The following is a 14,359-nucleotide window of genomic DNA, read 5'->3' as shown; positions in this document are numbered from 1 at the left end:
GGGGGGGGGTGCATCTCCATTCTTAGTTTCTGAATTTTTAAAAACATTTTTTATTTTTGAGAGACAGGTTGCGAGCAGAGGAGGGGCAGAGAAAGAGGGAGACACAGAATCCGAAGCAGGCTCCAGGCTTTGAGCTGTCAGCACAGAGCCCAACACAGGGCTCGAACCCACAAACCACGAGATCATGACTTGAGCTGAAGTCGGAGGCTTAACCTACTGAGCCACCCAGGAATCCCTTCATTTGTGAATTTCTGGTTCAAGATCTTTTAAAATTATTCTTAAACGCTGTTTGAGGATGTGTAATTCAATATGGAGGATTGTGTTACAGTTTTTTTGTGATCATTAGGAATGTTCATCAGCACTTCAACTCTAACTTAACATTTTCAGCTTTTTACAATTTTATATGGATGTGATCTTTTTAATATTCCCACCCATTTTGTGGACAGGGCTCCTAGATTGAGAGTACACTTTTCTGACAGTTCCCTTTCTTTGTGCAGTTTCATTTTTGGATAGCATTGTTGCAAGAAGGGGTTGATGTGTATTTTCTCTCTCTTTTTTTTTTTCCCTGCAAGATCCTCAACATTTTGGTTTTGTTTTTTGGGTTATTTTGTTTGTTTGTTTAAGTAGAGGATCTTCAAGGGGAAACCCCATCTCTAGGTCTGATTCCCTCCAAGAGGCAATGCTGCTCTGAGGCTTCTGTTCTTAGGCCCAAACTCTTTCAAGAGCTGGTGCTATGATCCAAACATGTGTTCAGTATTTTGCACTTAGTGGTGGAGTTTCTCTTTCTACTGGTAAGGGGGTTACTCTGTGCTTAGCCCAAGACCTCTAAACCACTCTCCTTTTTTTCATTGAGTCTTTTTTTTCCCCATGGAGTCTTTTCAAATTCCCCCCATCCCTGTTCTAGCACCTGCAGGCTTGCAGCAAGAGGACCTTTAATGGAATTCAGTTTATTTCTCAACTTACAGGTAGTTTGAAAGCATGATATGCTCGGTCTTCTAGTATTGCTGAAGGCACGATCAAGTGTGGTTTTGTTTATTCTCCTTGTTTTTATGTTTGAGGGAGAGGAAAAGATAAGTGGGGAGATTCAAAATTAGGTGGCCTCCATTCTCCTCCAAAACCAGAAATGGGAGAGAGAGATTTCGGTTTTCAACATCATGTATATTGAGATATAATTTACTTGAATTTGTTCCTCAATACTTTGTTAATTGGTTAAATAAAATATAACTAAACCCTAAAAACAGCCTGTTACTTAATGGAGAAAAATAGTAAGTATTTCCAAATAAGATAAAGAACAAGGCAAAGATGCCCACTGTCTACTACTATTAAATAATGAATGGGGGGGGGGGGCTATTAGCCAACAAAATTAGACAAATCGATTATAGACATAAGATTTGGAAAATTTCTTTGCAAATAACATAGCATGTTAGGGGAACCTCAGAGAATCAATTACAAAACTAAACAAAATAGTAAAAGATTTAGGAAGCAGAACAAAATTAACAACAAAAAAGAATACAAAATTAACATAAAAATCAACAGCTTTTATATACCTACACAATAGCCAGTTGGGAGTATAGAATGGTAGACAAAACCCCACTTACAATAAATAGCCACAAAGACAAGAAAAGATTTTCAAACACATTCTAAACTGTAATTTAAAACTACATCAAGGGGTACCTGGCTGGCTCAGTACAGTATGCAACTCTTGATCTTAGGATCATAAGTTTGAGTCCCATGTTGGGTGTAGAGTTTACTTAAAAAATAAATAAAACCACACAAAGATACCATTTTTTTTTAACCTATTAGATCAGTACAAATTAAAAAAGTGTGTCAACCATACACAAAAATAAACTCAAAATGGATGAAAGAACTAAATGTGAAACAGGAAACCATCAAAACCCTAGGGGGAAAACAGGCAACAACCTCTTTGACCTTGGCCGCAGCGACTTCTTAGTTGACACATCTCCATAGGCAAGGGAAATAAAAGCAAAAAATCAACTATTGAGACCTCATCAAGATAAAAAGCTTCTGCAAAGCAAAGGAAACAATCAACAAACCTAAAAGGCAACTGATGGAATGGGAGAAGATATTTGCTAATGACCTATCGGATAAATGGTTAGTATCCAAAATCTATAAAAAACTTACCAACTCAACACCAGCAAAATAAATAATCCACTGAAAAAATGGGCAGAAGACATGAATAGACACTTTTTCAAAGAAGACACCAGATGGCCAACATATGAAAAGATGCTCAACATTGTTTATCATCAGGGAAATATGAATGAAAGCCACACTGAGATACCACCTCACGCCAGTCAGAGTGGGTAAAATGAACAAATCAGGAGACTACAGATGCCGGAGAGGACGTGGAGAAACGGGACCCCTCTTGCATTGTTGGTGCGAATGCAAACTGGTGCAGACGCTCTGGAAAACAGTGTGGAGGTTCCTCAAAAAATTAGAAATAGATCTACCCTACCACCCAGCAATAGCACTGCTAGGAATTGACCCAAGGGATACAGGAGTGCTGATGCATAGGGGCACATGTACCCCAGTGTTTACAGCAGCACTATTAACAATAGCCAAATTATGGAAAGAACCCAGCTGTCCATCAACTGATGAATAAAGATGTGGTTTATATATACAAGGGAATACTACTCGGCAATGAGAATAAAATCTTGCTATTTGCAACAACGTGGATGGAACTGAAGGGTATTATGATAAGTGATATGAAATAAGTGATATGAAATGTCAGTCAGAAAAAGATACCAAGTTTTCACTCATATGTGGAAGTTGAAAAACTTAACAGAAGACCATGGGGGAAGGGAAGGGGAAAAACAGTTTCAAACAGAGAGGGAGGCAAACCATAAGAGACTCTCAAATACCGAGAACAAACTGAGGGTTGATGGGGGTAGGGGGCCAGGGGGCAAAGAAAAGAGGTCATGGGCACTGAGGAGGGCACTTGTTGGGATGAGTGCTGGGTGTTGTAGGTAAGCGATGAATCATGGGAATCTACTCCCAAAGCCAAGAGCACACTGTATACACGGTATGTTAGCCAACTTGACAATAAATTATATTTAAAAAAAAAAACAACAAAAAACACGTCAATACATTTTACTGGAGCAGCAGTGGGAAAAGAGGCACCCTCACAGTCTAGGAACACAAACTAGTACAACCCTCCTGGCTCACAATGTGGCAATACTCAACAAAAGTATATTATACGCATTTAACTTTGACCCAGAAATCCCACCACTAGGAATCTACCCCCAAGATATGCCACCAGCAATACAAAAACATATCATGAGGTTATTCACTGTAACTGCTAAATATTGGAAACAACCTAAGGGCCAATACATAGGACAGGACAGTGAGTGAATAAATTCTGGTGTATCGACATACACACACACACACACACACACACACAAAATGGAGTTCTATAAAAATAATCAGGAAATTCTCTATATGAAGTGGCCTCCAGGATAAATTGTTACATTAAAAAAGCAAAACACTCAAAAACATTTACAGTAGGTCACTGTTAGTATTTTTTAAAATTGTTTCTTAATGTTAATTTCTTTTTGAGAGAGGGAAACAGAGCAGGAGCAGGGGAGGGGCAGAGAAAAAGGGAGACACAGAATCCGAAGCAGACTCCAGGCTCTGAGCTCTCAGCCCAGAAGCCCAACACGGGGCTTGGACTCAAAAGCAGTGAGATCATGATCTGAGCCGAAGTCAGATGCTTAACAGTCTTAACCACAGGTGCCCCAGTATTTTTTTTTTTTTAAAGAGAAATAAAAAAATAGAAATCATGTTGGAAAGGGATGGAAAGAATGGGAAACTAGAAACAGGTAGAGGGGTGCGTGGCTGGCTCAGTCGGTTAAGTGTCCGACTTAGGCTCAGGTCATGATCTCGCGGTTTGTGAGTTCGAGCCCTGCTTCGGGCTCTGTGCTGACAGCTCAGAGCCTAGAACCTGCTTCAGATTATGTGTCTCCCTCTCTCTCTGCCCCTCCGATGCTCATGCTCTGTCTGTCTCTGTCTCTCAATAATAAATAAATGTTTAAAAAAAGAAAAGAAAAGAAACAGGTAGAGAGATGAGTAGATGGAACTATACTTTCTGTATAGTTCTGACTTTCAGGACCATGCTAAGATTTTACATACTCAAAAACAAATATAACCAACTAAAAATACAAAGAGAAACAAATGAATCTAGCTGTACTTCAAACGAACAACATAACCTCATGGGGAGTGGAGAGGATTAGTCTAAGCAATTTTTAACTAGTTGGGAGGGACTAGAAGCAAAGACACCCCAGTAGCAATGAGTGCAGCATGTACCCAGATCTCGGTTTCTCAAACCCATTCCCAATATTCAATACTAAACAGAATCAGAGCTCTTTGGAGAAATGGCTGATTCAGGGAAGGGGCTGGGAAAGTATAAGAGGAATCTTTAAATATTTTGTTGTGACAAGGAAGTGTTCGGAGAATGAGAAGCATGGATCAAAAGGACACAGGTGACAGCTTGAAGAGGATCCCATTCATCCAACAGGGACAATATGAATATCTAAATAATGACTTACAGCCCAATGAATTAAGAATCCAAGTCATGTCTCTCTATATTTTACATGTGTGATATACATACATACATACTATGTACCAAAATATACATACGTCCATCTATTCCCTCTGATCAACATAGCCAACACTTGTTCGAAGAAGTGAAGGATAATGGGAGATGTTTGCCTTTAGAAGGTGTTACCTAAGTGAAGAGAGCAATGAAGGAGATTCCATGGCGACAAAACACATGGAAGACAGAGTGTATGAAAGATGGAGGAGACTGAAGAAGTGACTAGGACAGGGAACGAAGGGGAGCAAAGGATTTAAAGGATCTAGGTTGTCAGCCCTAGGAGTGATGGAAGGCATATGGATAATGAAGTGCAAGTCTCAGGGATAATTTACACCAAACTCATGACTTTCCCCTCCAAACCTATACAGCGTTTCCTTTCACCAAATGGCACCGTCATCTGTCCAATTATACAAGCCAAAAACCTACCTAGGATATCTCTGTTATACCAAAGAGCCCTCTCTCATCACCCATATTCAATCCATGACCAAATCTTATTAATCTTATCCCTCTATAACTAGTTTCAAGCTATTATCATGTCTCATAGGAAGCACAACAGCCTTGTCACAGATCTCTCACATCTAGTCTTGTCCACTAATTAGTTACCTACCCAGGAGTGGGACTGTTTTTTTTTTTTAAATGTTTGTTTATTTTTGAGAGAGAAAGAGAGACAGAGACAGAGCACGAGTGGGGAAGGGGCAGAGAGAGGGAGACAGAATCCAAAGCAGGCTCCAGGCTCTGAGCTGTCAGCACAGAGCCTGACATGGGGCTCGAACCCAAAAACTGAGATCCTATGACCCGAGCTGAAGTCAGAAGCTTAACCGACTGAGCCCCCCAGGCGCCCCAAGAGTGGGACAGATCTTGAAACAATCACCAATCTCATCCTGTCACCCTCGACCAGAAAATCTGCCATTGTTCTTTGTGTGAAAACTAAATCTCATCTCCCCAGCACGTTCTCCACGCCTTTCTTCCCCTCCCCTCAGGGTGTTAGAGCAACCTGGCCTTCCTTCAATTCCTCCAGAATATCATTATTCCTCTTGCTTTAATGCCTTAACACACAATCCTCCTTTGGCCTGGAATGTTCTTCACCCTTTCTCACCTAGTAAAGCCATACTTTCCTTTTACATCTCAGGCTTAATTTTCACTCTTAAGAAAACTTTCTTTAATTCCTCCAGATTAAACTCCATTATTTGTTTTCATAGCACCTGTAATTTTTCTTCTTAGTACTAATCAGAAATTATAAAAATATTTGTGAGTATCTGATTATAAGTCTTGCCCTTGTTAGACTGTAATTCCTATTAATTATTTAGGGACCATGCATGTTTTATTATTCATTAGCACAGTACTTAGTAGAAAATAAAATGATGAATAGACAGGGCATAAATACTGAAGAAATTTATATATATATACAATATATAAACCATATTATATTGTCTAAATAGAATATCTATATTAATCTACAGAGACAATTCCAAATAACAATGCCTCCCATTTTTTTCAGTGTCAATAACCTTAAAGTATGGAGATTTTCCTTAAGATATTTTGCTTTTTATGTTAATTGTACACAATAAAAATAGAATGTCAAAGATTCTTCACTACATGAATATTTTGCCAGCACAGGGATCAAAACACTCCATTTAAAATAAATTACAGAAGGAAAGGAAGAGACGGAGAAGGAAGGAGGAGAGAAGAGAGGGAGGAAGGGAGGTAAAGACAAGCTGTATAAAAAGAATAACTGCTTCTAAGATATCAGTGATAAAATAACTTCAAAAACTCACTTTGAAATCTTCAAAGGTCTTATTTTTCAGAGATATAGATATACAGAATTGTACTAGATTATAATTATATACAGTAATATGTACAACATTGTATTTTATACATTATATAGTAGAGTGTATAGTTTAATCATAAACATTGTAATAACCTACTTAAATGGAAGATTGAAAACAGTTGAGTTTTACAGGTTACAAAATTGTAGATGGAGACGTTTTGAGATCTAAAAGACAAGCATGACACTTTACTAGGCAAGAAAGGATAACATTATTCCAAGCAGAATGAATGCTAAGTGTCAGGGCCTTAAGGCAAGAGAAACAGGGACACTGAGGAACGCAGGAGGCCAGAACACCCTGAGGGGAGAGAAGGGTGTGGAGAAGTAGGATTTTAGGTCTCATACTGAGAGATGCAACCATGATATGAAAAGATCAAAATCACTGAACACTAAAGCACAAAGCCAAAGCATTTGAAATTTTTTTTTTAGAATTTCAAAAACTGACCCTGCATTACCCTGCATCTCTCCTGAAACATCCTAAACTGACCAATATTTTCATATTTTAACTATTTTTTTTTAATGTTTTTATTTTATTTTTGAGACAGAGACAGAGCATGAACAGGGGAGGGCCAGAGAGAGAGGGAGACACAGAATCTGAAACAGGCTCCAGGTTCTGAGCTGTCAGCACAGAGCCCGAGGCGGGGCTCGAACCCAGGAACTGTGAGATCATGACCTGAGCCGAAGCCGGACGCTTAACCGACTGAGCCACCCAGGCGCCCCTTACTTTAACTATTTTAAAAACAGAATAATATAGGTACTGCTGCAAAACGAAAATACTGTGTGCAGACACGAGTTAACATGGCATGCCTGCCTGGTATTCTTCCAAGGTCTGCTTATAAGGCTGGCCCTTGCCTGGATTTCAGGAGGGTTCCTGAGATTCTCAGGATGGAGAAGAGTGTCTCACTATGCCTAAACTGTTGGTACAAATAATATGGTTTATGCTGAACCCTTGCTTTCCTTCTGGGACTCTAGAATCTTCATACATGCCACCAGGCAGAAGCTGCCTATTTGGCCAGCCCCCAGTAAAAACCCCGATTGCTGAGTCTTTAATAAGAGTCCCTGGTAACATCTCAAATGTGCTCTAACAACTCTTTGCTGGGAATTAAGTGGTCTTGTAGGACTCCACTAGGAGTGGAAGTCTTGTGTTTGGTCTCCCCTGGACTTAGCCTCTCATGGGCACCTTTTCCTTTGCTGCCTCCACTCTGTACCCTTGAGCTGTTAATAAATTACAACAGTGAGTCCTCCTAAAGAATTACCGAACCCAGGGAAGGTCTGGGGAACTCCGATGCACAATCAAATTACATACTGACTCATAGAAAGGTTTAGTTTCATTATGAAATTAGAACTGCATTCTTCTAATTTTTAATAAAGTATAAAACAGAAAAATAGCATCTCCTCCATAGTGAGAATGCAAGCATTTACCTGGTGGTACTCTGGCGTTTAGGTTAATTCTGATTTAATTATACATTAGCATACACCTAGGAGTCACATTTTAAAATATGTCAAATATTAGGGAATATAGTTTCCCTATAGGGAAAATAGTTTCTCTAATAAATGTTTTCTTATAAAACAAGAGCATTTGTCCTCAATAGCCATTGGGCTACATGTGGATATTATATAATAACATGTCATTAAGGTACCCAGCATAAAAGGCAAAAACATGTTTATAAACTCTCAAGTAGAAACAGAAAAAAAACAAAAACAAAAACAAAAACCACCTGAGGTACCTGTCAGTTTAATGTAAACATGTGCTGAATTACTATGGATTAATTACAAGCTTAGGGCAGTTACATTCTTAAATCTTTGAAGATAAGAGCCATACATTACTATTAAATATCTTTTTACTTTAGACTCTGGCATTTATAATGTCTCATGCTATTAGGAAAATGATGCTGGTCACCGTTACAAACTTGATTTTAAAAGCTGTTTTAGAGCAGAAGGAACTGGGTCCTAATTTGGACTCCTTTCAGGCTGTTTTTGAATTAATAAGCACTTCCCTCACTTAGCTGAGCATTTCTTGCTTACTGATAAAATGAACTGAATATTCCATGGAATTTAAAATAGGCTGCTGAATGTCACTTCAAGAACTATTAGCATTGCTGCAAACATGTTCAGAAACAGAGCAGATAGTAATGAGACAAGACACATCGCTGTAAGAAAGCATATTAATTTAGTGACAGCTTATTGAACTTTCAGGTGATAATCTCTGGGTATGCCTGCTTTTGTGAAGATGAATTGAATATATCTTTTCAGCAATATAAAAACATTTCTAAGTTACTGGCGTTCATAAAGTAGCATATTATTGAACATGTCCTTGAAATTACATTGTTGGGACCACTTCAAGTATTTTACTTTCCAGAAGTATATGTGGATGCAAAACTAGTTTTTATTTCTTGTCACGATGTGCTATAAAAATGATGCTCCCAGTAAACTGGTAAAAAGGTTACAGGGATCCATTCCAAGAAGTCTGAATTTGCTTCGGGTGTGGAATTAACCAATTAAGTTACCAAATACAGTCTTTTAGGGATGGTCTTAAGGACGGAAACAGTTCACTGGGATTCTTAACCCAGATCTGCAGCGCCTTTCTAAAACACAAATCTTACTGTCATCCTCTTATTAAAGCAACAAACCAACAAACCAAAAGCAACCTGAAACACCTCAGTATCTTGACTGGAAGACAAAGTCCAAGCTATTCATTCTTAGTAACAACACCCTTCACAACTGTCTGCACCTAATGTACCTTCCTCTCCTTTTGTCTTTCCCAGGAGCCCCTACAATCTTGCCACACTGAACTATCATTTACCTCTCCCCAAGAAACCCACTTTTCCATGTCTCCCTGCTAGTCTATCTGTTGCTTCCTCCTGCTCCTTTTTCATTTGCAGCTGTACGCCTGCCTGCTCATTTTTCAAGTTCCAGCCTGTCTCCTCCTGAGAAATCTTTTCCAATGCTTCTAGGCAAAGTGAGTTACGCCTTTCCTCAGGTTCCATAATGCTTTTTGTTCAACTCTGTTGCATATTTCCTCAGTTAGCAGAGTACCCTGCACATACTACATGCTCAATAAATATATTTATTTATAGGAGTTTGGCCAAGAGACACAGCACCCAAAACTAGTAGATAACGAGACGCTCTTATTTCTTAAATCAATACAGATGAAATTTTGAAAACATAAATTAGTTCCCAGGAATACTGGAGTTCTTGATAAATCTCAGTGACTGGCAATTTCAAGATACAATATATTACAATTTGTAAGCATCGGAGGTTTTACTTGCACTGAAGATTTTAACCTATCAGTCCCTTTTTTTTTAATCACCCCCTTTTAAAACCAAGATATCTTTCAATTCTGTGCATGTATACTCTATTCCGATTTTTACTCTAAGATCATTGACCCTCTCTCCTTTTTAATCACTCCAAGTGTGAGGCTCCCATTAATTTAAGCCTAATTAAATGGAACCTTTAATTAGTTTCATTCACCCCATATGCTCTCTTTTTCAGAAAAAAGTAAACGAGGAAAAAGATCTGAAAAAATTTCAGTTCTAAAGCAAATACTAAGTATAATCTCTTATATCTTCAGAATTTATAATACCATAACAGAGGATTTCCTAGTGTGCTTTGGAAAACATTAACCTTTATAAGTCATTTTTTAATAAAATAGGGTCAAAGAAAAGGTATCTGCTATAATATTTTGCATTCCACTGTATGCATATGAAATGAAAGGAAGTCTAATCACATTTTCTAATAAGAACTTTTATCTTTATATCTTAGTGCGAAGAGTGTAAGATTAGAAACACAAGTTTCATTTGTTCATAGAACAAATTTCGGTTCAGTCTAAATATACAAGACAAACTTTTAAAAATACTTGATCATAAAAGAGTAAATCATGACCTAACCTCAGAGAAGAAACATAGATTAAGTCTGGTTCTCGAGGAAGGCAAACCATTATCTTTAAGCGTAACTCTTCACGAAAAAGTGCATGGAGTCCTTAAATCATAGATTAGAAATTACTTCTGCAATCATTGAAGTCGTGCCAAATGTTCATTCTCCTATAAGCAAATGAGTCAGCCACTACTCCAGTGCCCACGCCGGGACAGTCTGTTAGAAACCAATTAAAGGGCAGGTACCTTTATCAGAGTATGTGTGTTCTAATGCATGAAGATCAGGCAGTAGATGAATGCAGTTTATGCAGCAGTAGGTGAAGAAATCAAGGATGACTACTTTTCCACACAGATCCTTGTAGACAGAAATAGGCTCTTCAGTGTTCAGCCATTCTAATCCTGAAATTTACAAAATAAATTATGATAAAAAGAAAAGGCAAAGATAATTTATCTAAAACTCTCCATTAAAACATAAACCATTATTATTTCAAGGAGGGGATAGGGCAGTGGGGCAAGATGGGAAAGACGCTATTATGGGGCAATATGCAAACATAGTAAGAAAAAGCTACTAAATTCTTTCAGAAATAGAATAGTCTGTGTGTGAAAGAAAACAAGATCAACGCATGTAGGTAAAAACAAGAGTCAATATCAAATATTAAGAGGACCTAAGTACACAATCAGGGTCAAAGGAGCTTTTTAGAAAGAAGCTCAATCTTAAGAACAGCAAGACAGGACTAAATTCAAAAAGGAACAAAGTGTTAAAATATAAAGATAAACATACAAAATGTCTAATTTCCTAAGAACTAAAATGCTCTGGATTTGAAGGAGGCCTTAACCACAAAATATTTCAAATGCAAAGTTAAGCAAAATACACTATCACAGATTTCATGGAGGCAGTATTAACACTGATGAAGAACGGGTTTGCCTCCCTCCAAAGAGAAATGGAATCTCATTAATCTGTACTTTTGTAAATCAGAATATATAATTGCTTGAGTAGGACTTACAATTTTGCTAATAATTAAAAGATTTTGTTAAATATTAAAAGCACAGCTAACCAATTTAGAAAAACAAAGATAATGAGTTTGTGGTTTATAAGTAAATGCAGCCACTAAAACCGTTAATTGTATCTCGGAGCAGGTATCTGGAAATATTTTATAGAAATTGAAAGCCAAAGTTAGGTGGAAGAAGTGTATAATAACAGCTAACGCCTAATAGCAGTAACTAGAGTTACTCAATTTAAACAAAATTCTAAAAAAAAAAAAAAAAAAAAAAAAAAATCGAAATCAAACCAGTATTTCTGCTTTAATAGTCCAACTTAGTGAGGTTTTAGGTGAGAGTGAGCTCTTAATTATGCATTTTTAAAAAGTGTTAATTGCATACCAGATCAAGTAATCACATAAAACCTCAAACTAATGTATATTTCATATCTTAATGGCAAAATATTTATGAATCTGTCTTTTAAATTTATTTTCTGTAAATAGTCAAGAATGACTTAGATTGGGGGGTAAGGAAACTATTATTAAATATCTGTTATTTTCTTACCATGCTTAACAAATTTTACAGTAACAATGAATATAATTTTTAAAAGCTGCCAACATTTGGGACGCCTGGGTGGCTCAGTCAGTTGAGCTTTGAACTCTTGGTTTCCGCTCAGGTCATGATCTCACCGTTGGTGAGTTCGAGCCTCACATCAGGCTCTGTGGGGACAGTGCAGAACTGTTTGGGATTCTCTCTCTCTCTGCCCCTTATCCACGTGGTGTCTCTGTCCCTCTCAAATTTTAAAATAAGCTGCCAACATTTATTGAGATCTCCTATGAACTAAGAACTTTAGATATATTACCTCTGACCCACATAATTAACCTGAAAGGTAAATACTAGGTTTATTTTATAAGGTAGTAAAGTAAGGCTTGGAGAAATCAAGTAACTTGCTCAAAGTCATGCAGCTAACAAATGAAATAACTAGGACTTAACCCCAAATCTGTCTGAACCCATCCATTACACCACAGTTTCCCATAAACACCTACATCTTTTAAGAAATGAACAAAGCATACTGTTTGCGTTATGTTTATGACTTCTCGATTATAGTTCACTGATAAAGAAACCAAAGAAAAACTCTTACCTAATACTCTGAGCTCAATAATCAGCTCCAGCAGAAAATCTGATTACGTCAAATACGAAGCCTGAATATTTTGTTATATTATTTATGAATCACGAAGGTCAAATCTCATGGTAATAAAATACACCCAGTGTAACTATAAACAAGACTAGAAAATAAAAACATTGCCCCCAAACCTCACTGGTGACTAGTTTGTAACACTGTACTATGTAACTTCTTACAAAGTTTTTTTTTTAATAAACATGCATATATGTATATAATCTCTTTAATTTCTTTGATGGGTTAAGCAGTCACGCACCCAATTCTCTTGTAATAATTCCACAACATTTCAAATCCAGCCTAGGATTAGCAACAGGAAAAAAAACAAAACAAAAAAAAACAAACCAGTTTTGAAGTTAGGAGCAAAAGGCTTGGAAAGACACGTGAGACTGTTGTCAGAGGTGAGGTTCCGATATACCTCCCAGGAGATACTGAACCCTGCCATGTCCAACCGATTAACTATACATGTGGTTTCAGTGTCATGCCAGGAGACACGCCAACACCAACAAAACAATGCCAGTCCCAACCAAAGAAGGGAAAGTACGGTTTCGTTTATCATAGCAAGATGTGCTTCCCAAATAGCACTACTGCGAGTATCAGTTCCCTGGTGTTCCAAGCACTCAAAGAACTGGGATTCACACCCTGTTGACTGGCCATAATTGATTCAGATTTTAAGAATGACAAATGTCACGACTTTGAACGGAGAAGAAGTGTGGCACAGCTAAGATACTTGCCAACCCGGGGTCTGTAGAGTCTGACTTTGGCGGTTATTATTAGCTGTGAAGCCTTAAGGAAGTTACTCAGCCTTCCCGTGCCTCAGTTTCCTCAACTATAAAATAAGTCTGTTAAGAAGCCTCAGCGGGTTGTAGAGAAGGTTAATTAGTCCCCTGAAGTGTTCACAACGGTGGGTGGCACAGACGTGCTAAGTGTCAGGATGATGCACAGAGGATGGCAATGACGACGCTGGGCAACCAGACTGCAACGACAGGGTGGCATGGACATTTCAATCGTCGCCAACCGGACCCACGAAGCATTCGTGGAATGTCTAAGTTAACACAAGGCCCGGGCAAGGGCTCGGGACACAGTGACGAAAGTGCACGTCCCCGCGCTCCAGAAAACCACCCTCTGCCGCCGCTTCCGGCCCGGGGGAAGCGGCACAGCGGGCGAACCGCCCCCGCGCGGCCGTACTACCCTGCCTCGCCCCCCGCTGCAGGGGAGGGCGCAGTCCCCGAGGAAGGGGAGGTTCCGGGAGGGGTCCCCACCCCGAAGCCTGCCCCTCACCTTCCGGAAACTCGGGCACTGACAAGTCCTGCTCCCAGCCGTCCACCTTCTGCAGATACTGGTAGACCAAGCTGTCCTTCTCCTCCTGGGTGACGGCGTCGAGCAGGGCGTACTCCAGAGATGTCTGAGCCGGGAGCAGGCCCGCGAGGCTGGAGCCCCGGCCGCCGGGGGCCGCCATGTTCTCTCCGGACAGTCCAGAGGCGGCAGCCGGGCCCGCGGGAGGGTCTCGTGCAGGGAGAGAGGAAGCGCTTACGGTCCTTTGGTTTCAAAACGGCACATTCGCTTCACGCTCCCCCAGCCCCCACTCCACGCAAACGACACCGTTTCTTTTGTAATCATGCATTCCGATGCTAAGGTACAAAGTGCTGCAATTCCCGGGCCCGTAATTTAGCCACCGGCCCAAGCCACCCCGCCCCTTCCAGAGCCCCTCGGCACAGCTGAGCCTGGACATTCGGAGCGCCAGATTCAGCATGGAGAAAGCCTGCGGGTCAGCGTTCCAGAAGCTCTAAGAGAACCATTCCCTCCCCCCGCCACGCACACACACACTTCACTTTGGAAATTAGAGGGGGTTAGAACAAAAATAAGATAAAAGAAATCCGCAGGACTTAAAAGGACCC

At 39.4% G+C, this 14,359-nt stretch overlaps 1 protein-coding gene across 1 annotated transcript in view; it reads right to left on the bottom strand.

The window, feature by feature from the left end:
- The window catches only part of NHLRC2 (NHL repeat containing 2), a 59,159-nt gene extending 45,044 nt beyond the window's left edge, over positions 1-14,115 (bottom strand). The window contains exons 1-2 of the mRNA XM_042909290.1: positions 13,743-14,115; positions 10,553-10,705 (exon numbers count right to left, since the gene is read on the bottom strand). Coding sequence (XP_042765224.1) covers positions 10,553-10,705; positions 13,743-13,920 — 331 coding nt within the window. The 5' untranslated portion in view covers positions 13,921-14,115. The remainder of the gene's footprint in view (positions 1-10,552; positions 10,706-13,742) is intronic.
- Between the last annotated feature and the right edge of the window lie 244 nt (positions 14,116-14,359).

The sequence above is a fragment of the Panthera leo genome, chromosome D2 (assembly GCF_018350215.1).
Source record: "Panthera leo isolate Ple1 chromosome D2, P.leo_Ple1_pat1.1, whole genome shotgun sequence".
Taxonomy (NCBI): domain Eukaryota; kingdom Metazoa; phylum Chordata; class Mammalia; order Carnivora; family Felidae; genus Panthera; species Panthera leo.
This window is presented reverse-complemented; position numbering and strand designations above follow the sequence as displayed.